Here is a 27,500-nt window from a genome sequence, read left to right on the forward strand (position 1 = left end):
CATTGCTAGTGAGTCATTGCGTGGGTCATTCTCACTGTGTGTTTTTATTTCATGTCTCCCTGGATCAAGCCCAGTCGGTTCAACCAAGGTGGGCAGACTGTTTCCATTTTTAATTTTACACCACACATTTAAGCACATTTTGAGCTACTAGCAGCCAGATCTGACCCCAGTTCAGCTCAACCGAGACTAGTTTACAGTTTAGCCCACCAGAGGCTTGTTCACCACTATGAGTAATGCCAATGCCTGGGCTGGGCCAGGCTCTGCTGTGATGGTGATGGCAATGGGCTGTCCGTCTGATCAGAGGTCAGTACTGGGTGATGGGCTGGCCGTCTGATCAGAGGTCAGTACAGGGTGATGGGCTGGCTGTCTGATCAGAGGTCAGTACTGGGTGATGGGCTGGCTGTCTGATCAGAGGTCAGTACTGGGTGATGGGCTGGCTGTCTGATCAGAGGTCAGTACTGGGTGATGGGCTGGCTGTCTGATCAGAGGTCAGTACTGGGTAATGTTCTGGCTGTCTGATGGCTGACTCACAGGCCTGGAGGTCAACCCAGGGACAGCATCGATGACTTGAGCTCCAGACAAATATCAAGCAGGGGTTATTTCTTCATCTGGATGTGGACTGTGCTGTCTGGTATGGGCTGGGACGACCGTGGGTTTACTGATCAACGGTCTTCAGGAACAAGTGTTAGGTGAGACACAAACAATTCAAAAACTGATAAACTGAACCAAATGTCCTGCATGCCTAAATACATGTGTGGCAACGGGGAATCAGGGCCTTCAAGGTGTCCCATTAAACAAAATATTGGACTTGGCGGAAGAAACTCCTTTCTTTGCCTCCACAACATCTAATATGTTCGTATAACAGGCCACCTCAGTGGCGGTTATCCCTTACTTATTGTATATACTATGTAAAAATGAACATAACTGCATTTGTACATAGGATTATCTCATTAGTATTACAGAGTAGCCATTACTGAACTATTCTGGTTTTAAAGTTGATGCAAGAGAACACTTTGTTAAGCAGTCATGGGGGGAACTTTTATGACTTCTGACTTCCGCTGCTATGGCTATGAGGGGGGTCATGTTCCACCAAGCAAGCAGCTGGCAGATGCTTTGAATATTCATCTGTTGTGGTGAACATGGGGCACTTTTAGAGTAAATCGGCTAATATCAGACCAGGTCAGCCCACAGTCACATAGATCGGGGCCAATGAACACATGGATTGTCGGCCAATGGAGTACCATGCTGACGAGATGTACATATACACTTAAGACAATCAGGCATCTGCTAAATTAAAGAATCATAGTGTATTGTACACACTGACTGCACCCAGGTGTGACGCACACCTGTATGTATGTGTGTGTGTGTGTGTGTGTACGCCCATGACATGGATGTTTACTGTGGGAGAGGCCTCCATTCTGCCCCTGAGCGGAGAGGCTTACCCCATGTGGGCTGAACGTGTGGAGTAGCACTAACTGAATGATATCGCTTATCAGCTCCTTGGCCCCACTCTTGCCCCATTGGCCTCACTCCAGACAGGCCAGAATTAGTTTGTCCATCGCAGGCGGTGAAACTGGAGTAGGGAGTAGGGCAGGCAGGCTAACACACACACACACACACACACACACACACACACACACACACACACACACACACACACACACACACTCTCTCGCACACACTCTCGCACACACACACACAGTGTAGAAGACACACGGCAGGCAGGCCCCATGGAGTGTGAACACGCGTCGGGCCTGCTGAGAACACTACTTCTGGGAAGGCGCCACAGAACTCAGGCCTCTCATCTCCGGTTCTATGGCCTTGGCGTAGTATGCTTTTTTCCTGTAGCGTGGTCATACACACACACACACACTTACTCATACAAACACACTCACACACACACACACACACACACACACACACACACGCACACACTCGCACACACTCGCACGCACGCACGCACGCACGCACACACACACACACACACACACACACACACACACACACACACACACACACACACACACACACACACACACACACACACACACACACACACACACACACACACACACACACACAGACACACACACACACACTCACTGAGCAATGAAACCTGAGGGGCCTGAATAATAGCCAGGCATGGTCACTATAACAATATCTTCCAGGGCCTTTTAACCCATCCCAGGGCTCTGGGCCTCATATAAACCCACACTTCTACAATAACACACACATACACAAAAGACACACACACACACACAGAAAAATCACACACACACATGCGTGTGTTCATCACTGTAGATACGTATCCACTCCAATATAGCAGTGCAAAAACACATTTTTCATTCACAAATGCACACAAACACAGACACATATGCATACACATTATTATATACACAAGTGCACACATATATACACATACACACACATGGAACGAACATACATACATACACACACATACACAGGCATGAGCACGAACACACACACACACACACACACACACACACACACACACATAAGCATGAACATACATACATACATACATACACACACAAACACACACAAACACACACATACACAGGCATGAGCACGATCATACATGCACACACACACACACACACAAACACATACACAGACACATACACACACACATACAAAGGCATTAACACATCCACATACACACACACACACCTCCCTACGACCACACAGTAGTATTCCTTTCCATGACATTGGTCCCAGAGGGGGATTAAAAGTGCAGCCCTATGTTTGCCCAGAAAGTTCAGCTTTCAGAAACAATGAGGTGAAGGCTAACTCCTGCAAATTGAGATATTCAGCTTCAGTTTCACACTCTCTTTCTCTGTGTTTTTCTTTTTATCTCCTTCTCTCCGGCTTCTGTATCTTTGTCTTGGCTTCCTCTTCCGTTCTTTCCCGTCTGTCTCTTTTTTTCTTTTCCTCCTTCCTTCCCTCTGTCTTTCATTCTTTCTTCCTTTTAATTTCTGTTTCCCCTTCTATCCCTATTTCTTGTTAGCTTCTTATCTCTCATATTGCCATGTGTTGGTGTGGGCCCTGATGACTTTCAAGTGACTTCATTTCCCCTCTATTTCTCTTCCTCTATCTGTCCCTCCACCTCTCTCTCTCACTCCCTCCCTCTCTCTCTCCCAATCTCTGTCACTCTTTCCCTCTCTCCTATTTCATCGCTCCTTCTCTCCTCTGTCAGCATGTGGTGGCCTGTTTGTCCGGCTGGCCTCCTTACTGTAAGTCCCTCTGTGTTCCTGGGCGCGCTCTGATAAATGGATCTATTTTCATTTCCAGAAGCGAGGGAGCAAAGGGGCTCTGGATGAATCCCTCATTTCAAAACCACCAAAACTGACCCCAACACACACACACACACACACACACACACACACACACACACACACACACACACACACACACACACACACACACACACACACACACACACACACACACAAACACACACACACACAAACACACACACACACACACACTCTCTCACACACACACACACACACACACACACACACACACACACACACACACACTCTCACACACACACACACACACACACACACACACACACACACACACACACACACACACACACACACACGCACACACGCACACACACACACACTCACCACCCTCGCTCAACCCAACTCACCTCTCCTCTCTGCCCCCTCCGTGCCATTTATTTTTAAAACCCCCACAAAAATATTTGCTTTCTTTGGCACCTTGAAATCTACACATAGTTCCATGGAGCCTGGCCACTGCATCTAAGGTCGCTTTCACTCCCTCCCACTTTCTCCTTTCCTCTCTCTCTCTTGCTCTCTGTCGTTTTCCTCCTATTTTTCTTGCTTTCCTTCATCAGATCCCTTGTTCACTCTCCCTCTCCTGCTGATCTCTCTCCTCCTATTTTTCCATGAAGACCCCTGTTTTCTCTCTCCTCTCTTTCTGACCTTCTTTCATTAAGACCCCTGTTTTTCCTTTGCTCTCTCTCTCTCTCTCTCTCTCTCTCTCTCTCTCTCTCTCTCTCTCTCTCTCTGCCCTTCATTAAGTTAAGGCCCCTGTTTTTCCTCTCTTCCTGAGAGGGCCTGAGGGAAGGTTGGGGGAGCAGAAAGGAAGGGGGGGGGGGGGCATTTTATGTTGCTCCTGTCTACCTGCCACCAGAGCTGTGAAGCGCATTATCCAGCCCCTGCACTCAGCGATAGAGAGGCCAGATGTGTGGCCATGCTGATGATGTGTGTGTGTGTGTGTGTGTGTGTGTGTGTGTGTGTGTGTGTGTGTGTGTGTGTGTGTGTGTGTGTGTGTGTGTGTGTTCGAGTGGGGGTGTGTGTGTATGTTTCTAGAAGGTATGTGTGTTTCTGTTAGCATTTGTTCAAAAGTATGCATGCAGTGTGCCTTTTCTTATGTGTGTGCTTATTGTCTGTCTCTCTGTGTATGTGTGTCTGTGTGCTGTCTGTCTGTGTATGTGTCTGTGTGTGTATGTGTGTGTGTGTGTTGTCTGTCTGTGTATGTGTCTGTGTGTGTATGTGTGTGTGTCTGTGTGTGTGTTTTAAATGACTTCAGCATGTGGCTTGGTAAGTGAAGAGGACAGCGTGAGAATAAGGAAGAATGATGAGGAGGCTCCTGCACTGGTAGCTGACCTCCCTGTCACTTTCACACCTCACACTCAGGAACACACACTCTCACTGCCGACTGAGAGAGTAAATGACAGGCAGGCACGTCAGGAATCAGGACACACTCACACGCACACGCACACGCACACGCACACGCACACGCACACGCCCAGAGATTCATATACACAAGCAGTAATGCATGCACACCCATGGACATTCAAACTCAAGATAAAATTGCATGGAATACAGACCTACACATGCACACAAGCAAGCAGAGCCCCTACGCACAAACACACACACTCAAATGCACACACTCAAATACACACACTGAGCCCATAAGGGACGGAATTCTACCTGCTGTGCGTCTAAGTGAATGTTTATGTGCGTGTGTGTGTCTGTGTGTGTGCATGTGTGTCTGACACTGACACTTAAAAAAGCCTGAAACATAGAGTGTAATTACATAATCAAACAATATGCCATTGTGTTCCGTGTGCGTGAGACTGCACGCCTGTTCCAGATGTGTGTGTGTGTGTGTGTGTGTGTGTGTGTGTGTGTGTGTGTGTGTGTGCGTGTGTGTGTGTGTGTGTGTGTGGTATGGAGGTGGTTTCGTGTTACAGCAGTAATAAGCCATGCTATCCATACTTTTGTACTTGGCACTCATGTCAGGGCCAGATAGAGCACTCTCTTTTCATTGTCTTAAGCACTGTGAGTGAGTGAGTGTGTGTGTGTGTGTGTGTGGGGGGGGGGGGGGGGGGGATGGTAGAGGGAGTGTGTATGAGAGAGAGAGAGAGACTAATAAATGCATAGTTAAAATTGACCAAAAACTAAAAACAAACAGAGCTCTTCACACAGAGACGTTGAGTGAAACAGACAAAGAGTGTTCACCGTCTTTATTAATAAGTTAGCGGTGCAGCTGGAACAATATGCAGCTCCTCAACTCACCCTTCAAGATGAAGAAGTCAAATTCCTCCTCAATGCAGATGTCCTGTTGCCCCTGTCACCCCCTGAACAGGGTCTGCAGCAGCGCCTGGACCTGACGGAGAAGTACTGCCAGACCTGGATCTGGAGAAGCCCAGATGTCAGAAACACAGATACATGTCTAGGTAGCATCATCCAAGGGCACATGTTGAAAGTCCAAACAAAAACACCCAACAACACATGTAGGGCAGAATTAGGCCGTTATTCATCGGCTTTATCTTTTAAAAAATAAACAACTTCTGGGTGCCTCTGTCTAGTCTAGTCCCAAAAACCATTAAAAATCCAGAAAAGCTTACTGACTCAGTATCAAACACTAACACACACGCTCAGACCAGTATTGCCTCCAAACCTCTCATTTGTGTCCCAGAAGACCACTTGGAACATTGGAGAAACCAAACTACCACTCAAAGTAGACTGGACTTCGATTTAACCCTAAAAGTAGAGTATGGATTGAGAATGTCTCCTCTCTGTCAGAGATAGGGAGCAGAGGCTGAAGCACTTTCTTCTCCACTGTGAGAAGTACCGGTATACAGAAATAAGAAAGGGACACTACCTTAGCCGAAATATATATGTATAATGTTTCTATACATGTAATACAGACACAATGTGTACGTATGTGTATGTATATATAAATTGTATTGTTTTTGGTTTGTTTGTTTGTTTTTGTTCTGTAGCATCTATTTTATGTAAGTCTATAGTTTAGGTCCGCACATAGACATTTTTATTTCTTGTTCCTTGTATTCTTTATCCTTTGTATGACTGCTTTGGCAACACCAATGCTTTATTTGTTGTGTCAGTAAAGCACTTTATACTGAATTGAAGAGAGAGAGCTTATATAATGTCTATGTGAATGTTTTATGCATGCTCTTGTGTACATGCACATCCATGTAAGTTTGAGTCAGTGTGTGTATATGTGTGTGTGTGTGTATATGTGTGTATATGTGTGTGTGTGTGTGTGTGTGTGTGTGTGTTTCAAGCAAGTAGTAAGATGCAGCGACAAAACACCCCACTCGCAGTGACCTCCCTAACTGTGAGAAATGAAAGCTAGGTTAATGTTTGAAGGGCTGTTATTATGTCCGTGATATGGAGCATGGATATGGGGGGGGGGGGGGGGGTTAGGATTGAGGCCAGTTATTTTGGAATGATATATGACTGTGATATTATGATGTGATGTGAGACAGCGTGTCAGCCATCATGCTGATGAGTGGGCTTGCACACATTATTTGCATTAGTGTGTGTGCGTGTGCGTGTGCGTGTGTGTTCATGCTCACTTTATGAAAATAATGGACAGTTTGTGATATGTGAGGACAAATGCATGCTTGTGTGTACAGAGAGAGATATCATGTGTGTGTGTGTTTATTCGTGCGCTCCCTGGGGGAGTGTGGACTGTCACTGTAGTGTGTTGTTGGTGGCTAGGCTAACCCTTACCTTCTCCATAGGCGCCATGTGCACAGTCACCCAGTGCCCCTCCCAGAGAAGGAGAACTGATCTTACTAGTTTAGGGACTGGTGAGAGAACTCTGGTCCCTGGACTGTCTCTCTGTCTCACACAAACACACAAACACACACACTCACTCTCTCTCTCTCTCTCTCTCTCTCTCTCTCTCTCTCTCTCTCTCTCTCTCTCTCTCTCTCTCTCTCTCTCTCTCTCTCTCTCTCTCTCTCTCTCGCTCTCTCTCTCTCTCACACACACACACACACACACACACACACACACACACACACACACACACACACACACACACACACACACACACACACACACACACACACACACACACACACACACACACACACACACACACACACACACACACACACACACACATACATACACACTAAGGTGCTATGCACACGAAGTCTAGGGCCTCCGAATCGGATTTACTTTTCACACCAATCGAATCTTTTAATTTCGTAAATACGGAGGCTGGCAACGAGAGATTTGCGTAAACACGGAGGCAGCAGATTGAGGTGAACCGACTGTAGTACATACCCCACGCCTGTGGGTGGCGCTTTAGCGCTTTATTTATACAACTGAAAAAACGTGAAAAACCTAGAAGAAGAGACTCAAAAGCACAAGGTAAAGGAAGCAGCTAACGGATAAACACATTACACAAGACATTCAAGCTCCAATTAGCAACGTGGTGGTGGTTAATAATATCAGTGGTCAGACTAAAGGATATGCGAAAATGAATTATATTGTCTATTGATAATAAAGAGTTTGGAACAGTACAACATGACATGTCTGTCATCCCATTTCCCATGAGCCATTTATGAATAAAAAAGCAATTAAATCGCTGGCCAATTTATATTTCTGGTCATGAAAGTTATGTTACGTCCGAATAAGAAGAATTAGATCAAGATAGGGGGCTAATCAAAAATCAGAAGACTGGGTTAATGTTAGTGAATTCGAGGCCCACCACGAGTGAGATTTTGAGGGAGAACAAGGGATATAAATAGTGGTTGGAGATCGCGAGTTGATCACGTGGGGCAATGACGTCATCAGGTTGCGTGAAGCCGTGCAGACGAACACCAGCCCCCGTACCGATTCAAATCTACTCACTTTCTACCCCAGACTGCGATCGTTGCGGAAACCGTGTGCGGATAGAGAGTGTTCGTATTTATGATAGGGCTATCGGTATTCTGCACGTTGCGGAGGCAGACACACTAGACTTCGTGTGCACATAGCCTAAGTAAACACACAGTTGTCCTTCATACCATTCATGTTTTTGCACACACACACACAGTAATGGTAGCATCTCCAGTCCAGGTTCCTCATCACTGGTCTGGCATTTCCTGCTGCTAACAGGACGCTCTCATGCCCAAAAATGTCCCTGTTTAATGGCTCAATCAGGACATTATTCGGGTGGGATTTTCTTTTTGAGGAGGGAGACAGGAATTTAACACTAAATGACCCCCTAAATATTTATGCTTTATTGACAGCAACTGTCAGCAGGATTGAAACACGGCTTGGGATGTTTTCATTGCTGGGGGAGCTGAATGCCATATAACTCTGACCTGCACGCTATGCGACCTAATAGAGCTTTCTATTCTCCGGCTTGTTTGTCCACTGCAGACAGTATTTCCTGGAGTATCTCCCTGCCAGCTCGGCCTCGGCCGTGAGCGTTCCTCCAGCATGCCTTCGGTCTTCGCGTGGTATGGGTGCTATGAAGTTAATGGATTCTTAAAGTGGGCTAAAAAAAGAACTTACCCACCGACCCACTCCCTTTCCCTCCCACTCCTCTCCATTGCATCCCAGATAGCTGTGGCATTGTTCCCATGCCTCTGTAATCCTGTGTCAGGACCCTCCACCCCCTTATGAAATACAGATACACACACACACACACATACACACACACACCCTCCCAGTCAGATGCCGAGGGTAAGCCGGATCCCAGCCTAGACCTAATGGGATGCAAAAATATCCCGTTCTTGTCTGCTTTCAGTCACCAGGGCATCCCTCCACTCACTGTCAGTGCAGGAGAGATATCAGCCTCCTTCCTCAGACCTGTCACTTCATTCAACTCATTCACTGAGTATCTCTGTCATTCATATCTGTCTGGCTATCTGACTATCTATCTCACAGTAATGTATACTGTTATTACCGCTACAAAACTATTGATTCCCATTAAATCAAACACACCGAGAGGGGGTTGAGGAGAGAGACTGAGAGAGTGAGAGACAGAAAGACAGAGAGAGAGGGATAGAGAGGTATAGTGCGTGTGTGTGGGGGGTGGACGGGGGGAGTTTGTGCAGAGCTGTTTTGTCCCTGTGCAGTAGTGGTTGGACTGCTGTGACAAGCGGAGGGCTGCTGTGATAAGGCCTGACGGGTTGAGTGCAGAGGGACGACGGCAGGGGCCATTAGATAGGGAGCGTGACCGACACACGAGACCCAGCAGCCACCCCTCAACCCTCACCCACCCCCTCCCCTCTTGCCCCTCACCCTGGCAGCAGCTGGCCCTTGAGGAGGGTGACATCATAGCCTGGCCTCACAGGCCTGGCGTCCATTTTAGGATGGCCTGTTACATTATCGTCAAAATAGCAAAGCTTCATGTGTCTCTGAAGTGCTATTATTGTGTGTGTATGTGTATGTGTGTGTGTATGTGTATGAGTGTAAATGTGTGTGTGTGTGTGTGTGTGTGTGTGTGTGTGTGTGTGTGTGTGTGTGTGTGTACCCCTGTGTGTGTGTATCCCTGTGTGTGTACAAGTAGTCTACAGCAACTTTTCAGCACTTCTATGTATATATAATGAAATGAGGCATGGCTCTTAAATATAGACCTAGATATGGTTACGTGTGATAACCATCTCTCATCGTTTCTGATGAGGACATCATGACGCGAGCACTGAAGGAAAGGGTGGACAGATGGGGGTGTGGGTGGGGGTTATTTCACTCAGAGTAAGAAACCAAAGGCCTGCTCTCATCAGGTACTGCTGCCTTTTAAACGTCTCCCCCCTTTTTCAACACACAGGGGTGCCAAGATCAGCACTCCCGCGCCGAGCCCTCAAACGGGGCTGGCCGCTGAGCGGGTGATTGGAGCTGACTATCAGAGGCAGCGCAGCGCACGACCCACAACCCCCCTCTGAGCAGCGATGGTATCGGGCTCCGCCGCTTCGTCTGGTATGCCTCTCCTCTCTTCTCCTCTCCCAGCGAGATGGGGATCAGATTGGAGCCGTTCCGTCAAAACTCTGAGGTAGAGCGAGAGGGACCCAGAGTGAGACAGAGAGGGACGGAGAGACAGAGGGTGAGGCGAGGGTGAGGGCTCTTTCAGCTGATGCCAGATCTGATAGCGGGCTGCTTTAAAACACCAGGGGCAAAGTCAGTTCCAATGCTTGCTGCAACTTCATGTGAGCACAACTAAGTGACAAAAACTCTGACTGAGTGCGTGTATGTGTGTGTGTGTGTGTGTGTGTGTGTGTGTGTGTGTGTGTGAGAGAGAGAGAGAGAGAGAGAGAGAGAGAGAGAGAGAGAGAGAGAGAGAGAGAGAGAGAAAAAGAGAGAGGCAGGGAGGGAGGGAGAGAGACAAATGGATGTAGTGAGCACATACTCACCTATGATGGTGAGAATGGCAAACTGGAGCATGGGTGTGCCTTCTTGACAGAGTGTCTTTGAGTGTGCCAAGCACATGCAGAGACAGCTACATGCTCTCCTCCTTGTCTTCACTCTCCAGGCACAGGTTATCAGAGGACACAGAGACCAACAGATAGCTCTCCAGACTTCACTGCTCCTATAGGCACGTCCTAACTATAAGGAAGCACAATCCCTCTTAGCTCAGACATCTCAAATGAGGAGCTATGGCACTGATAACTTTACCCAATTAATTTACAACAATCACAGCTGCGTCTATAAGGGAAGTGGAAAAACAGATGTGGTGATGTGTTTCACTCAAGGGGGTCTAAAATAGTTATCTAATATTAGCTGGATTTCCATCCAACTTTTGAATGCGCCATTTGAGCGTTCGAATCCCAACCGGAAACGCTTGAAATTAGCATAAAATAAATTAGTATTCGCTTACATTTGCCTTTTGTACCAGGTGTTAACGTTGAATTTGGCTTGACAACTGTTTTGACCCCACAACCCCTCCTTGATTCGGAGAGAGTCAATTTTTAGTTCGTATAACACTGCTGATGGAAACGCGCACTGACTTTGACAGCATTTTGTGTCACCGATTTTTCATGAATGCAAATTAAAGATACGAATGAGTTGGATCGAAACCCAGCTACCGTGCAAGTGATGATAAGTTTAGGTCGTAATGAGATATTTATTTGTGCTGAATGAAAATATGTGTGACATTTGCTTATTTGTGTTGTTGGTTCCTGTGACCACTGCAGAGGCGCTTTCTGTTGTTTAGCCACTAGATGGTAACAATAGTCTCGCTGTGGCTTATTTTCGGAGCACACAGCCAACGTGCAGAATGCAATGCAGATGCCCGAAAGGTACATATGGTCCCTGAAATGACGAAATTCATTCAGTAAAATATGTACAGTTAATAATAAAGTTTTAGGGGAATTCGGGACGCGCATTTACTCTGGCACTTCTTGGGACCTCGTTGGACGCATTCACGTAACTGGTTACTTACTGTTCATGGGTGGTTGCATTCAGCAAAAACATAAATATTCTCTGCCGAAATTGATTAAATACAAAAAATAGTTGCTGTATTTGGAGGTGAATGCATACATTGTATCTTAGGCATACTAGTATCCAGCATGTAGACTGAAAATAATTTGAATGGGCTATAATTGCAATTGGGACGCCTTTTTGATATTGAGCGGTTTGCGTCAAATACATAAGTCATGAATATAAATTTAGTGTATTTGCTATGAAAAAAACGGACTTCTTGGGTACATGGTGGGCGGGTCGCAAACGCTGCGTCACTGACGACGACCCACCCCCGCTAGGGAGAGGACTCGTTGGGCGAAGAGGAGACAGGAGTTTAGTTCAGCCGAGCGTTCGGAGGGGGAAGACTCTAGAGGCATACTCAACGACGTTTGCCACCCATTCAAGAAACTCGCAGCACGCCGCACAATGATTCTGTTGTGAGTCCCACCGCTTACATTTGCGTTACAATGCGTGTGGATATCAAATGTAGTTCACAGCTAACAGCGTGAAGAGTACAGGCGATGTATAAGCTGAGTGCCGTTATTTGTTTTCCTGCAAGTTACCACTGTTTTAAATCGGTAAACTACCTCTAATCACAGATTAGTTTAAAGTACTTTCACTTTCTTTGGAAAGTTAAGCCAATGAAGAATTCCAGGATTTCACGGTAAAGCACTAGAGTTTAAGTGTCGTTTTGGCGAGTCCCGTGGGGAAGCGCGCGTTTTGAGGTGCTGCGTTGCACACACGCTTCTTTAAAATCAAGGGGAATTATTTACGGCACTAGCTTACTTGGACAGAATATTCCCCCTCAGCATCCGAGTGTGCTGCGGGCGAGTGCGTTTGGACCCATTCCAGCGGGACGCAATGAAGGAGAGCTAGCTCTGGAGTTTACCCTCGTTGTTTGAATCCATCTCAGCCCGGGACATCATATGCCGAGGCGGCTTTGGCGTCACTGCTTCATCCGCTCCTTCCCTTTGCTTTCAATGCATGACTGAGAAGGCAGCATGTGGGGTTCCACCGCGCAGGTAGTGGTCGCTCTTTGGTGCCAGCTGGTCCTGGCCGCGTCCAGCTTGGAGATCGCCTCGTACGACCCGGAGCGGGGTCAGCCGGCCAAGTGCGAGCCCATCACCATCCCCATGTGCCAGGGCATCGGCTACAACGAGACGCGCATGCCCAACTTCATGGCGCATGAGAGCCAGCGCGAGGCAGCTATCAAATTGCAGGAGTTCGCCCCGCTGGTGGAGTACGGCTGTGACCCTCACCTGCGCTTCTTCCTCTGCTCCCTCTACGCGCCCATGTGCACCGACAAGGTGTCGGCGTCCATCCCGGCCTGCCGGCCCATGTGTGAGCAGGCCCGCCAGCGCTGCTCGCCCATCATGGAGAAGTTTCACTACTCCTGGCCCGACTCGCTGGACTGCTCGCGCCTGCCCACCCGCAATGACCCACAGGCGCTCTGCATGGAGGCCCCCGAGAACGACACCAAGGTGGAGGGCAAGAAAGGGGAGGGCATGCTTCCTGTTCCACCCAGGCAGCGTCCGCCAGGCGGGGGTGCCGGAGGTGGAGGCTCCGGTGGTGGGGTAGGGGGCCGGGCCCCTGGCGGCCTGGGCTCGTGCCAGAACCCAGAGAAGTTCCAGTTCGTGGAGAAGAGCGGCTCGTGCGCGCCACGCTGCTCGCCGGCGGTGGACGTGTTCTGGTCACGGCGCGACAAGGACTTTGCCTTCGTGTGGATGGCTGTTTGGTCGACGCTCTGCTTCGTCTCCACGGCCTTCACCGTGCTCACCTTCCTCCTGGAGCCGCACCGCTTTCAATACCCCGAGAGGCCCATCATCTTCCTCTCCATGTGCTACAACGTCTACTCGGTGGCCTTCATCATTCGCTCTGTGGCTGGCGCAGAGAACATCGCCTGCGACCGCGAGAACGGCGAGCTCTACATCATCCAGGAGGGGCTGGAGAGCACCGGCTGCACCATCGTCTTCCTCATCCTCTACTACTTCGGCATGGCCAGCTCCATCTGGTGGGTCATCCTCACGCTCACCTGGTTCCTGGCCGCCGGCAAGAAGTGGGGCCACGAGGCCATCGAGGCACACAGCTCCTACTTCCACATGGCAGCCTGGGGCCTGCCAGCGCTCAAGACCATCGTCATCCTCACCATGAGGAAGGTGGCGGGCGATGAGCTGACAGGGCTGTGCTATGTGGGCAGCATGGACGTTGGGGCGCTGACTGGCTTTGTGCTGGTGCCGCTCTCCTTCTACCTGGTGGCAGGCACCTCCTTCCTGCTGTCGGGCTTCGTGGCACTGTTCCACATCCGCCGGGTGATGAAGACGGAGGGCACCAACACCGCCAAGCTGGAGAAGCTGATGGTGAAGATCGGCGTCTACTCCATCCTCTACACCGTGCCTGCCACCTGCGTCATCGTCTGCTACTTCTACGAGCGCCTCAACGTGGACTACTGGGCCTTCCGCGGCCTGGAGTCCAAGTGCATGGCACTCCCCGGGCGCCGCAGCGATGACTGCTCCCTGGCTGAGTCCGTGCCCACCGTCGGCGTGTTCATGCTGAAGATCTTCATGTCCCTGGTGGTGGGCATCACAAGCGGCGTGTGGGTGTGGAGCTCCAAGACTCTGCAGACCTGGCAGGGGCTGTGCAGCAGGAAGCTGGCCGACAGGACTAGCAGAAAGCCCTGCGGAGGGGTGTCTGGGGGCCTGGTGGGGATCGGAGGAGGAGGTGGTGTAGGTGGCGTGCCCAGCTGCAACGGCACGCACTGCCACTATAAGTCACCTGCAGTGGTGCTACACATGTCAAAGACTGACCCTTACCTAGATGGACCCGCTCATGTTTAAAAGGCAAGCTAGTTATGTGTGTGTGTGTGTGAGAGAGAGAGAGAGAGTGTGTGTGCTTGGGGGGTGTTGCATGTGTGCTTGTGTTGTGTGTCTGAACGCACAAAGCTGTAAAGGGAGACTTTGACCCCACCTGAAAGGGACAGTTTGGGAGCAGATTGTGGGTGATTTGCCCCCTCCCAAAGATGAACTGAAGACATCTTCTCAGTTCTCACTGATGTTGGCACTATATGTGTTTTAACTGGGCATTGAGAGATAGCCGCCTGGCAGACTCTGGGACTAAAACTGGACAAGATCAAGGGAAACTCATAGTAAACATGCAAAAGAAGAAATTCAGATACAAAAACAACAAAAAACTTATTTGCAAAGCAAGGCTACCTTGCATGGATTTTTGAAAACAAGAACTTGTACTCTTTTTTGAAACTCTATAAAACACTTCAGTATGTGTAAATGTAAGATATATTATCGTTATTTATTGTACATATTTAATTTCTGTTCGTTTTGGTTTGTCAGATGTTTGAAATATATTCACAGTTGTGTAAAAACTGAGAGCCAAGGGAAGTGAAAGGGAAGTGCCTTTACGAATTAAATGTTCTAGGAAAAAGATAATAAATGCGTTATATATTTTCAACTATGTCATGCTTTTACGTGCTTCATTGTCGTGCGTGATTGAAGACTGTTTCGAACGCCATTTCCGGAGTCATGACCATTAGTCAAGCAGATTATTAGTTATTAGATAAAATAATGAACACTGACGGGATATCGCCACGTGTGAAAACAATCTGCCCGCCTGAATTTAGAAATACCTTATTGGCTTATTTGTGCAAAGGCTGTCATGAGAGTGCTATGTTAAAACATGTGGCTGAGTTATCAGTTTGCACCATGGCACCACGGCAATGTTGGGCCTCTCTCCCGCTCTGTTTCTTTCTATGTGTGTGTGTGTGTGTGTCTGCGAATGAGTGTGTATACTTCTTCCCCTTTGAATCAACGATGAAAGCTTATCCGCAGCCTACATTTAAGAATGCAAAACGTCACTGGTAAAAGAGACATGTGTAAAGGTGTCTATGAGAAAACGGTGACTAGTCTTTTGTACGTTTGTCTTTAGCATGCCGTGCCCAAATGCCGGTCAATGTAGCCAGCAGTTTCGTTAAAGTGGCGCAAATAGAAGTCATCTATTGATGTGGAGTCCATTGACGTCTCACTGGAATTCCACGGGAAGGATTTTCTATTACCCTAATCGCATGTTATCTGAATCGAATCAGTCTCTTTCTCCCAGTGAATGGCAGCCAGCTTTCCACACACCACTTTTAAAAATAAACATCTCTTTCAGTGCGCTGCGAACTGGGGAGAAACATAAAGTTACACATTTTATAGGATAAGGCCTTAACGTATCTAGTATAGACAGATGAAACCGGCTGCGTCAAAGCAATGCAAATATTTAGGGCGAAGTGGTTAAGTTAGCAGCTAAAAGCTTGCCCTGTTTCATATGCAAATCGTGGACATGAAAGCCTCATTCAGCCACAGCTCTCAATAGATTCGCCATGAATAGCCCTGGTGCAAACAGATGCGTAAAGCCTGCTCCCGTGCCCCCGTTGGCTCCCCCCTCGTCTTTGGGCATGAGAGAAGAGACGTCACTACGCATTTATGTTTAGGGAGGCTAAATCATGGCCCTCACTAGGGGGGTCTAACGCCCCCATGGATACAAAAAATGGACCCCAGAGTGTCTGTTCATCGTTAGTTTTTAGAGTAACATGTATTGCACATACAACCAGGGTCGTGCACAGTAAATCTAATCAGGTTTTGTATTGATAGGATCTACTGACATACATGCTATCCATCGGCTGCTTTATTAATGGTAGTTTCATATTGTGTGCGTTTAGCACTATTTATGTTATATTCATTCTTGCCGCCTGCATTGAGGAATTTTCGTATGTCCACATTACGATCGAGAAACTCATGGTTTGAAAATCATTTGCGTTATAATAACTGGCAGTAGGATAGTTTGTTGTTTTAAACAATGTAAATAACCTGATTACACTGAAATACTGAAGAGACAAGGAGGCATAGTAAAAGGCAATGATATGTTAGGTGGCCCCAAGAGTCTCTAAGAACGTCCCTGAACATGATGCAACTGTTATGTTCTTGATACCCCGAGCACTCTCAGTTCCCGTGGTTTCTCCTGAGACTTTCCTGAGCAAGACCTCAAAGAGAATATGTAAAACGTGCGACAGAGCAGGCACCGAAGTAATACCGCTAGCATCGCCACCCTTAAATTGTCCGAGTCAGACATTTCATTAAGGAGACGACTAAAGCCCTTCTGGTGCGCCCTTTATGTGTCGGTCCAGCAGGCTACGGCCTCCCTCCTCTGTGGCCCTTTGATCTCGCCTAGCCATGCAAATAATGCCAGTTTTTTCTGCCATGCTTGATCTGGAGACTCGACTGAGTTTGAATAGCATGCTGCCGGAATCATCACAGATGAGATGCAGCATGTTTCCCCTTCTTTTTTGGTGGTGTTAAATATAAGTGGGGTTCAGGTTTTTCTAACACGGACACTGGGTATAGCTAATCTCTGAATACTGTGATTAGAGTACAGGGAGTCAGTGCTTGATTGTATTTGTAATCGGGGATTAGCAGGTCTGTGGTGTATAGCCACAATGATATCCGTGGCGTGGAGGACACCTTGGGGGCGAGGTCAAATCTCTCCTCTGCCCAGGGCTACTCTGGCACATTATCAGTCAAGTGGAAACCATTGGCCGAATAAATTACTAGGTAATTTAGTTCCGTGTCACTGTCTACGTTGCTACGCGCAAAGGGCAGTGATGGCATGGAAAAGACGCAATGATGGTGGCGGTGTTGTGTTTCACCTTCCCGGCCGAGATGTCATGATTTCACCAGGAGTGTGGCTAGTCGTTTGACGCGAGGGGCACAGGGAGACCATACCTCTGGTTTAACTGCAGTTAACAATAATATAATTTCAGTCAATGTGAATTCATCAAAGGTGGTTTTAGACCTAGAACCTGGCGCAGTTGAAGTTGTCAAGTGAGTGAATTAAGTCAAAAAAATATGGACCTCTTTAAGTAAATATACTGCGCCATTGATAATACTAAATAGTGAAAATGGTAATTGTCACGTCAACGTAATTTTGCTATGTGTATCTTTAATTTTTTTAGTTTAATCTGCTCGTAAAACAGTGGTGGATTGAGAATTTCAGCGGTGCTGGAAAGGATTAGCCTGGTATAACCAGAACCAAACTAGGAGCCAGGCGCCGAAAAGGATTGCTCTGTACAGGAGAAACTCAACACAATCTTCATCCCAAGTCATACACTACAACTAAACATCATTTTTTAACTCAAGTCAAATATATATAAAAAAGATAATTTAGGTTGGTGTAGCTTTCCAAAACATTACTGCCACACACACTTCTTTGCTGAAAGAAGAGCTGGTTATACAATCTGGTTTATGCTAAGATAGCTCCTGCTTGGTACTCTCAGAAGGCGCACACATGCCCTGCTTTGCCATTCCCACAATCATGACATAGATAAATCTGTGCTTACTGAACACCCCCTCCCTCCCGCCCTCTCTCACTGCAGTAGGGTTCTACTGTGTCAGCATGTGGGCCAAAACCCAGATCCAAACCCATTTATCAGGCGTTATGTTCCTCCCACACTGCAGACTCCAATATGATAGACAGTAGGCTACCACACAAATTTGTGATCCACATTTCAATATTTCTTCTGCCATTGCCTGAGTGATGTTTTGCAAACAATGCCGTAAACCTCTGGGTTTGAATTTCCCCCATTAGTAATTTAGAGGCTGTAGGAATGTTTGTTCTGACATTGGGTTTGTGTGTTTGGACTGGTCGTGTTCTGGGGCTGTGTTCTGGCCCGGGTCATTGTCTCCTCTCCTGCTATTGTCTGGGCTCTGGCAGGGAGAGCTGAGATCTCGCCTTGAAAAAACGCTGGCTACATTTAACCATCACAAAAAAATCCCACTGTTTTTGTTGGAGACAGGGAATGGGAGGCTCTGGTGTTTAGGAGAGAGGGAGGCTCGGTCTGTGCGTGTGTGTGTGTGTGTGTATGTGTGCTCATGGGTAGGCCAATGTGTAAAACGCTGATGTACACCTCAGGGAGAGAGGGAAATAATGTAAATATTTATGTGTCATATTTATGAACACACTAAGACAAGAGAGTGTGAATTTGTGTGTGTGTGTGTGTGTGTGTGTGTGTGTGTGTGTTTGTGTTTGTGTTCATATGTAAAGTATGTGTGTGTGTGTGTCTTTATGTGTAACACAGGTGCAGAAAGAAAAGGGAAGCAAGTAAACAGTTGTGTCACTGACTGAGGGAGCATGGAGAGAGTGTGTGTGTGTGTGTGAAAGAGAGAGAGAGTCTATGTTTGTGTGTGTGAGAGAGAGAGTGTGTGTGTGTGTGTGTGTGTGTGTGTGTTTGTGTGTGTGTGTATGTGAGTGCGAGAGAAAGGGTGAGTGAGGATAGCATACAGTCATTGGTGGTGTAAATAAACTCCCTCATGTCTCCTGATTCTCTCATCAGTTTCCTGCCCAATCCCCCACACCACAACCAGCTCAGGAAATGTTCTACTCAACTCCCCAAGGCTTTCCAACACCCCCCTCCCCAATCATGCGCCCTACAGGTCTATCAGAACGCCCACACCCCACCCCAGCCTCAAACACAGCCAAGGACACATCTTACTCAATTCCCCTGATAAGATAGTGTATGAGTGTGTATATGTGTGTGTGTGTGTGTCTCTGTGTGTGTGTGTATCCCTGTGCGTGCGTGTGTGTGTGTGTGTGTTGCGAGGGTAATGGCCAGCAGGACAACAGATGTTGTTGAAATGTTTGTTCTGTGCTAGAAAGTGTATTTAAATAGATAAGACTGTCAATGGTAGCTGCACAGTGGACGGCCATGCTGGTGTTTGTGACTAGTGTGACGGGGAGGGAAGAGTTGATTACTGCTAGAGAGACAGGAGTTTCACTGGGATCAGATTACAGGGACGTTGGATCTGAGTCAGACAATCAAACTAACACCCATTCGCTTGGATGTGCTCGTGTCTGAGGGGGAGAGGAGATGCTGCCAAGAACACCTGCACTGCACACAGACACACACACACCACACGTGCAGCTTCATACGCACACACACACACACACACACACACACACACACACACACACACACACACACACACACACACACACACACACACACACAGAGGTAAATCAAGCCTCTTCCCTGTCATTCAGAAACAGTCTCTTGAGATGTGTGTTTGGCGACGCACAGTTCAGTTAACCACAATAGAATGTTGTTGTTTTTTAATTCAATATAATTTCAATAGATTTCGATTATATATAATGAAAACATTTGAAGTTGAATGGGAAATGTCCTGTCGCGGTTGTGTGCATTCAGCATAGTCTGTGATCTGGGTGTGTGAAAACAGAGACACTTCACACTCCTGCCTTGAGTCTGATTACAGGGGAGAATTATGGGATGGGCCCCCTCTCCCGCTTTAAGCATTGCCCATGGCCAACACCCTTGACCACTGAGTCCCACACTCCCCCCGTTGGAGAAAGAGTGAAAGAGGGACAATGAGAGGAACAGAGAGTGAGAGAGATGTGGAGTGGGAGTGTTGAGAGAGAAAAAGAGAGAAGTAAAGGTGGAGAGATAACAAGAACGAATGAAAGAGAGAGAATGGAGAGACAGAGAAATAAAGAGGGGGAGAAAGAATAAAGCATCCCTCGTTACTGTGATCCCCATCCCCCTGAGTGCTATTCCCTTCCTGGCTCTTTTTGATGTGTAAATGAGACCACTGAAAAGCTGCAGGCCCCAAAGAGATGCTTTCCATGAAAATGCGCTAGTTTGAGTTCACACACCACTCACACACCCCCCTCTTCAACACACACACACGCACACGCACACGCACACACACACGCACACACACACACTTCCCCACCCCCCTTTCTCTCACCCATACAGACACACACACTTATGCATACATCATGTGACACTTACATGTGTAAGGTCTTCAAGCAGTATGATCTCACTGATGTATGGTCAGTTGGTATTGGTCACGTTGTTTTGATTAGAATGTCAGTTACCACAGGTTCTGAATTGTGATGCAATAATGGGCTCACAGCTCTGTTGCATATGTTTGACAGTTCAACTCTGCCTGCACTGAACAATTCTGGAATGATGTAAAGAAGTGAAAAGGAAACAGTTGTGTTCTAGAACTCCCGCCTCAAAGTAATGGGCTCGCACTATAAATAAACACACACAAACACAAACTCACGCCTTGTAGTATCACTTCTACACAGTGGCTGGTGTCTGGTTGTGTTTAGTGTAGTGTATACTTTCAGACCAACAGGGCATTCTATCCCCAACAAACACACTGTAAAAAATAACTATGAAATGTTTTGAAAACAATGTTTTACCTTGGCGTTTTCAAAAAGGTTTGCATCCAGACAACAGTGCTTTGAGAATACATCGTCATGCACACGGTTTCGGAAAAAACTGAGATTATCATCTAAGCAATGGCACTACAAGACGAGATAAATCTTACAAATTGTTTATTTGTCAGCATCTGCAAGACGTTGTTTGGGTGAACAGAATTTCCCCAGTGATGTGAACTAGCATTTAGCATCATGTCATATCAAACCCAGGAAGCGCTTTGGCTGATTGGAGAAAGTTATTGGATAAAAAATGTCATCATTGTTTTCAAAATGTCCTAAATTACTACACTGTCAGTACGTTTACATGATGGCATAAACCCGATTTCGGCTAAAGCCCGGCTTCTCTATCCATGGGGGGTTAACTGCTTTATCTCACGGTACATGGCAGTGACAAATCCAGATCTTGGCCGCGTCAGTTCAAATCAAATGTGGAATGTTTACAAGCGGGCATCTGCTACCGTTGATTATACAGTAAATAAGTTGTGAAATGAAACAAAAACACATCACAATTAAAGTTGTATTAGAGAGAGAGGGGGAAAGAGACAGAGATTCGCCCCTTCCCACACTATATCTCTCTGTTTCTCCTTCTACCTGTGTTTTCCTCTACCTCAGACTCCTCTTTGTAATGTCATGATATCTGAGTAAATGTTCAGGGTCGGCTGTGGCCAAAAATAGTTTTGGGTGAATAAAAACATCTTACTGGAACATCTCAGTGAAATGTCTGAGATTTTATTTTTCAAATAAATACTCTCTGACATTCCCAGAATAGTCCAGTTTTATTTTTTCCAGAATGCTTTTAGCGAACACCGTTGAAACAGTAAACTCTTTGTTAAGATTTTCTGTGATGTCCCAGAGCAACTTGAATGTCCATAATTACAGCAGCCTCCATTTAAAGACAAGTGATAACTAAAGCTACCAGACTCCTGGGACTAAGTCTTGAGGTACGAATGATGAGGACATCGGTGTGTTTGAGTCCCAGACAGCAGACATCAGTGGTGTTTTTGAGAGCCAGTGGTCACTTTTACATCAGGAAACAGGAATGACTGGCTCCAAACTCAGGCATTCTACAATGTGGGACTATTTGTGGTTCGACAGATTGATTGTTTTGCCTTGAAAGATGTCCAAAGACGAGACACAGAGATTGAGGAAATTAGCATGAAGAAATCTTAACAAGAGAAACCATTACAATGATGGTGATGAGTTATGCGCAGCACTGCAAACATACCCTTTGTGTGTGTGTGTGTGTGTGTGTGTGTGTGTGTGTGTGTGTGTGTGTGTGTGTGTGTGTGTGTGTGTGTGTGAGAGAGAGCTCCATCGACTCTAGCGGGGTTGTCTGTCTTTCCTGTCCATCGGTTTGCCAGTCAGGACGGCCCTGCCGCCCTCAGCCCCTCTCATCTGGTCGCTTTCATCTCATAAGCAGTCCTATCAGAGGAGCTGTCAGTCTATTTCTACCTCTCTCTCTCCTTTTCTCCCTCTTTCCCTCTTTCTCTCTTTCTCTCTCTCGCTCTCTCTCTCTCACACACACACACACACACACACACACACACACACACACACACACACAATATCACACACATGTTCGATGATTAAAGATGGCGTAGAACACATGATATATGTTTCATGTAAGGACTGATATAGAAAGGAGGACAGAGAAAAAGGCTCTGTCCAAAGAAACAACTTCTAAGACAGCATTTGGTGCCAAGGAAGGTCCGAATCAAATATTTGTATAAATTCTGACTTCTGAGAAATATTCAATTGGCCGAATTTTTAAGTCAGCACACATGCATCGTTTGATGCCTTCAAATCCTACAAATCAACAGAGACTGCTCCAAACAGAGCGGGAGCTGCAGTCAGAACTATCAGTCGTTGCTCTGTGCTGTTTCCTAGTGTGTGTGTTTCATCTGGCATTTCCCATTGCCTACTACTGCTGTGCCTTTGATCACTCAGGGATAAGCTACACACGCTCCTGATCTTTTTTCTTCCCCTCCACATTCTCCTCCCTTCCATGATGTCATGAGCAGGAATAGAAACGATTAAGGTGGGAATATAAGCTCAAGCTGCCGGTGAAAAACTGCATTGATTTGGATTGATCCATTGATTCAAAACCTTTATAAAAACCTGATGGAGATCAAAGCAGTCTGCGGAGAGAGGGCTCACAGAACAAGGGCATAAGGCCTAGATTCTTCTCCAGCGCCGCTGTTGGTGCCAGCTGATGGTTCGTGTCTGCCTCGTCCCCTCCCTTTGCACCGCTGTTCAAAGTGGCGTTACATGACAGGGGGACAGTCACATGACGGGCGGGACAGTGACATGACGGGGCGGACAGTGACATGACTGGGAGGGGGGCAGAGTGACAAAACTGAAGCCACAGCGCGTCTCATTCCAGTGGTGGGGGAGCAAGATCACAGGCAGGCAGAGGATTTGGGTCACGCTGCTCGAGAGGCAGAGGAATAGATGAAAAGAGGAGAGAAGACAGAGATGACGATGTAGGTCATGCTTTAGAACGAAAGAGAGGGAGAGAGAGAGAAGAAGGGATAGAAGGCCCTGCTTTTTTCATTTGGTTGCCAAGCAGCACCCCTCTTTCTAATCTCCAGTACCAACGTCTCTGCGGAGAAAAGGAGGGCAGCGGATCAAGAGAGACACAGAGAGAGAGAGAGAGAGAGTGGAAAGAAACGACAACAAAGTCGAGAAAACGACGCAGCATCATGACCTGCTTTCTGCAACGTTCAAAGAGGAAAGGCAGAGGAATAGAGAGAGGAGAGGAAGAGAGAGAGAGAGAAGAGAGGAGAGGAGAGGGAGAGGAGAGGGAGAGAGAGAGAAGAGAGAGGGAGAGGAGAGAGAGAGAGGAGCATTAAACACTTGGCTGCTTTGCCCTCCCTCCCTCTCCATCTATCTTTACCCTTCCCTCTGATCTGGCGCCCTCTCCTCCCTCTCTGTCTATCTTTACTCTTCTCTCTGATCTCGCTCTCCTCCCCTCCGTCTCAGACTGGTGACACGTGTGCTGTCACTCTGTTCGCTCCTCTTAATCCAGGACATAAAAATCACACCCTATATCAGAGAGGGCACAAACTGCTTCAGGACCAACAAGATGTTATGAACGGTCATGTGATTAGCCCCTTATACATGCGTCAATGTAAAGCTGTTACATTGCGCCTACCACGATAGAAACTCGCGAGCGTGTTACAATTGCCTCATGTATAAGGGGTCTAGATGTAAACCGTTAGTTTTTCCGCCGATCGTCTGAGCCTTTCGAGAGAGGTGGTTTACCACGTTAATTCGTCTTAGAAAAGGGCGTGTCAAATCAGGCCGATGTGTCATGGGGGAGGCCGTGCGTGACTGGGGGGAGACGGTGACAGGAGGCTAGAAAGTTCACTCTTTGAAATTCCTTATTCCATTAGTGGTAGGCTACAATGACTGGCTGTTTTAAAATATAACTAATAGCCTAACCAAACAAAATAACCCAGGAAGTTTCATCTTCGAGACGTTAAGGCTTCTTCCAATACTGACAGCTGACTCATAGTTTGCAGGTTTGCGGGAGACGCGACATTTGAGGGATGTCACTTAATTTAAACCTTTTTTGCTTCCGTTAGTGTGTGTGTGTGTGTGTGTGTGTGTGTGTGTGTGTGTGTGTGTGTGTGTGTGTGTGTGTGTGTGTGTGTGTGTGATAGAGACAGAGAGGACTCAGTAAAACATCGGAAAACACCGTGTCTCGTAAGCCTTAAACTATCAATCACCCCCACAATGAAATATGCCATTACAGTCGCGACAAACTTCTTGGCATTGTGGTGCGCCCAAAACGCAAGCTATAAACGTAGCCATCCTAATGTAACCAAAATATACCTCTGCTGATATGCCTTACCTTCGTTCTATTTAGAATTTGTCTTAGCACTATGCAGGAATAAAATAGCATCTACAGTGTCAGGATTCAGGCGCTCTCGCCTGGCTTCTATAACGCGCCCTGCTGCACTGAAGGAGCGCTCACTCGCAGCACCTGTTGCTGGAACGCATATAATTCGTTTTGCAAGGTGCTGTAGTCGTGGGAACGACTGGCCTGGTTTCTCCCAAAAGGAAAGTAGATTTTCCTCTGCTGATCCCGCGTCTATATGGAAGTTTGTAGAGAGATTGCCGGGGAGTAAAATGCTCCCTTTCCGTTACGTCTGCTGCTGGCTAGTAATACAGACAGCCGGAAAGGTTAATAAACGGAATGAAATAGCTACACATTACACACGCTATGTTTTAATTAAAGCCACGTTACTCACATACTGGTTAACACTGTTTGTTACAGCACATAAATGTTTGTCGCTACATCCAAACTGCGTCACCGTTGTCCCTCCCTGTGCTCCAGCCGCACCATTTTGCTTGCAATGTGCATCATTTAATTGAAATATGCTTATTGGCATTTGTTGCACCTTAATCATTTTCTACAAACATGATATGCTATGTATGGTGTAGTAGACTGAGACTCTATTCACTACTGCACAAAAACTAGACACGTTTGAAAAACTAGACGTTTGCAATGAAGTAGGTTAACTTTCGCCAATATCTCCGTAAGGGAGATGGGTTATGTGCTCAAATTTCCTGGGATCAAAGAAGACGTTAGTATTCATGTGCAAACTAAAAATCACGTCTCAGGATTGCTGCGCATGCAAGTTATTTCGGGTGTCTCAACTGTAACTAATACCACTGTCATATAATTATGAGTCCAGTAAAAGACGGAGCAAACACAGTTTTCTACCGTTGTTGAAACACATCCACGCGTAGACTCGTTTTCTTTCCATCCGAGAGTGGTTATTCAAAGAAAATATTAAGAACTATATGCTGATAGAAAGAAGGGAACTTTAAGCCACTACACTGCGATGCGGATCCACGTTGATGTTGTTAGTAAACAAACCAGGTGGGAGCACATCTCCGTGGTCTTTGCGCATGCCCGAGGCAATGTAACCGCTTTACATTTTGCACATGTATACAGGTAACGACAAGAGCCGTTTCCCTTGAAAATCTTCACACCTACACGCGAATACGATACGATAAACTGATCTGATCTCAGTGGCACATGTATAAGGCCCTATTGACTACAGGCCCTTGCAACAGGGCACAAATGCCCCAAAGTGTGTGTGTGTGGGGGGGGGGGGGGATCTATGCATCTTTGTTCCTCCACCAAATATTTTGTCCCGTCATGTCTAGTCAACAAAGGCTTAGGCTATAGGCCCCTCTCTCTATCTTCGCCGCTATTTGCATCTTGTTTTGTCTATATCTCATTTCTCGCTCGATGAGTCTCTGTTGATCCTCTCTCTTTCTCTTTCTCTGTCTCTCTTTCTCTCTCTCTCTGATTTCTCTGAGGAATGCTGAAATATTCCCTCCGTCTGAATGCACAGTGTTTGATGGTGCAACTTTCATCTCATCTCCTTTTTTCCCCCCTTTGCTCTCTCTGTGCCTCTCTCAGCTTCTTGCTGTCTTATTCAGCTAATGAATATGCACTTCAAAGACAGCTATTTCCACGTCTCTGTGCTAGCACAAGGGGTGCGACTGTGGCTTCCATCTTTTAAAGACGAGCATCTGCAATTGAGGTTGAGAAGGAGCCAAAGGTTGGCCCCCTGTCTGCGCACCTCCAGCAAATAGCGGCGTGACAGCTGGCACGTCTTAGCAAAAGTGGCTGGCGGAGGGAGGATTCCCCACAATCCTTTGCAGCAGGAAGGGTTGTGTTGAAGTGTGAGTTCTTGAGCAGGGTAAAAGCACCTTCCCCTGGTGACCCACTTTCTCTTTCTTCCAAAGGAGACAAGGCCTCATTCTCCAATAGATCCTAAAGATCACACACACACACACACACACACACACACACACACGCACACACACACACACACACACACGCACAGGCACACACACACGCACGCACATTTATTTCCTTACCCCAAGTATTCCTCCAGTCAAAGTCCAAAACCATGAGGAATGCAACACTGTGCTTTGAATTACTATTCATACTAATCATTGCCTGTTTCTTCATCATCATCATCGTCGTCGTCGTCGTCGTCGTCTTCCTTGTTTTCTACTTCTTCCTGCTCGACTACACTACGCTGCTTGTGCACCTGTTGCCCTTTCATGCTGCTCACCCACCAGTGTCATGGACCACCTCCTTCTTCTCTACCTCAACCCACCCCACCCCCCACCCCACCCCCATCTCCCTCTCTCCTCCTTGACCCTCCACTGGCCCTGCGTGCGAGACGCTGGCCTCCCTCTCCTCAGATCTCCAGCCGTGATGGCCAGACCACTCAGGCAGAGTACCTCCGTGGTTTATGGCTCAATGAGAGGCTGTGGAGGGGGACGGTCAGCAGCTCCATTGACTCCTGACAGCGCTGGCCAGGACTTTGGTGGTCCATTGTTTTTGTTTCCGGAGCCTTCTACGGCCCCCAATGCTGGAAATTGAGGGTCATAAATAAATGGGAGAGACATTCAGTGTGGTAAGGTGTAGTAAAAGTTGAAAATGTATAAGGTGTTTACCCAGTTAGG

At 47.0% G+C, this 27,500-nt stretch overlaps 1 protein-coding gene across 1 annotated transcript; it reads left to right on the top strand.

Annotated features, from left to right (window-relative positions):
* Window positions 1-12,090: 12,090 nt before the first annotated feature.
* On the top strand, window positions 12,091-15,176 carry fzd9b (frizzled class receptor 9b). The gene has a single exon (XM_080844893.1). It carries the CDS (start codon window positions 12,713-12,715, stop codon window positions 14,543-14,545), a length of 1,833 nt encoding a protein of 610 aa, XP_080701019.1. The 5' UTR covers window positions 12,091-12,712; the 3' UTR covers window positions 14,546-15,176.
* Window positions 15,177-27,500: the final 12,324 nt, after the last annotated feature.

This window comes from Sprattus sprattus (genome assembly GCF_963457725.1).
Source record: "Sprattus sprattus genome assembly, chromosome: 9".
NCBI lineage: Eukaryota > Metazoa > Chordata > Actinopteri > Clupeiformes > Clupeidae > Sprattus > Sprattus sprattus.